Genomic DNA, 437 nt, shown 5'->3' on the forward strand with positions numbered 1-437 from the left:
AGACAGTAGGACGAACTCATCGCGAGAGGTGAGGTTGAAGCTGCCTCCGCCATTTTGGAGATGGGAGACGGGCGATGGCTGTGGTCCTTCTGCTAATGCAAACAACAAAAAGAGCACATGAGTCCCTGCGAATAAGGCTCTCATCACTCTAACTGCTGACCAAAACTACAGAAGCAGCGAAGGTGTCAAAGCCGAGCGCGGCGACATCGATAGCAGCCTCAACTGCCTGCTGGGGCGGCAGAAGTTAAGTAACTGAGGACCGGAAGGATGGTGCAGTCCTGTTCCGCCTACGGCTGCAAGAACCGATACGACAAGGATAAGCCCGTTTCTTTCCACAAGTAAGTACTCTGCGCGCCTCGTGGGCTCGGCCCCTAGTGGGGCCGGGGGCGCGCGGCCGTGCTCGGGGGCGGAGCCAGGCGCGTGTCCGCGCGAGACCT

General features: G+C 59.0%; 1 protein-coding gene across 1 annotated transcript in view; it reads left to right on the forward strand.

The window, feature by feature from the left end:
* The window catches only part of THAP1 (THAP domain containing 1), a 7,437-nt gene continuing 7,000 nt past the window's right edge, over positions 1-437 (forward strand). Inside the window, exon 1 of the mRNA XM_024765015.1 lies at positions 1-338. Coding sequence (XP_024620783.1) covers positions 268-338 — 71 coding nt within the window. The 5' untranslated portion in view covers positions 1-267. The remainder of the gene's footprint in view (positions 339-437) is intronic.

This window comes from Neophocaena asiaeorientalis, unplaced genomic scaffold, assembly GCF_003031525.2.
Source record: "Neophocaena asiaeorientalis asiaeorientalis breed wild unplaced genomic scaffold, Neophocaena_asiaeorientalis_V1.1 scaffold14, whole genome shotgun sequence".
NCBI classification, from domain to species: domain Eukaryota; kingdom Metazoa; phylum Chordata; class Mammalia; order Artiodactyla; family Phocoenidae; genus Neophocaena; species Neophocaena asiaeorientalis.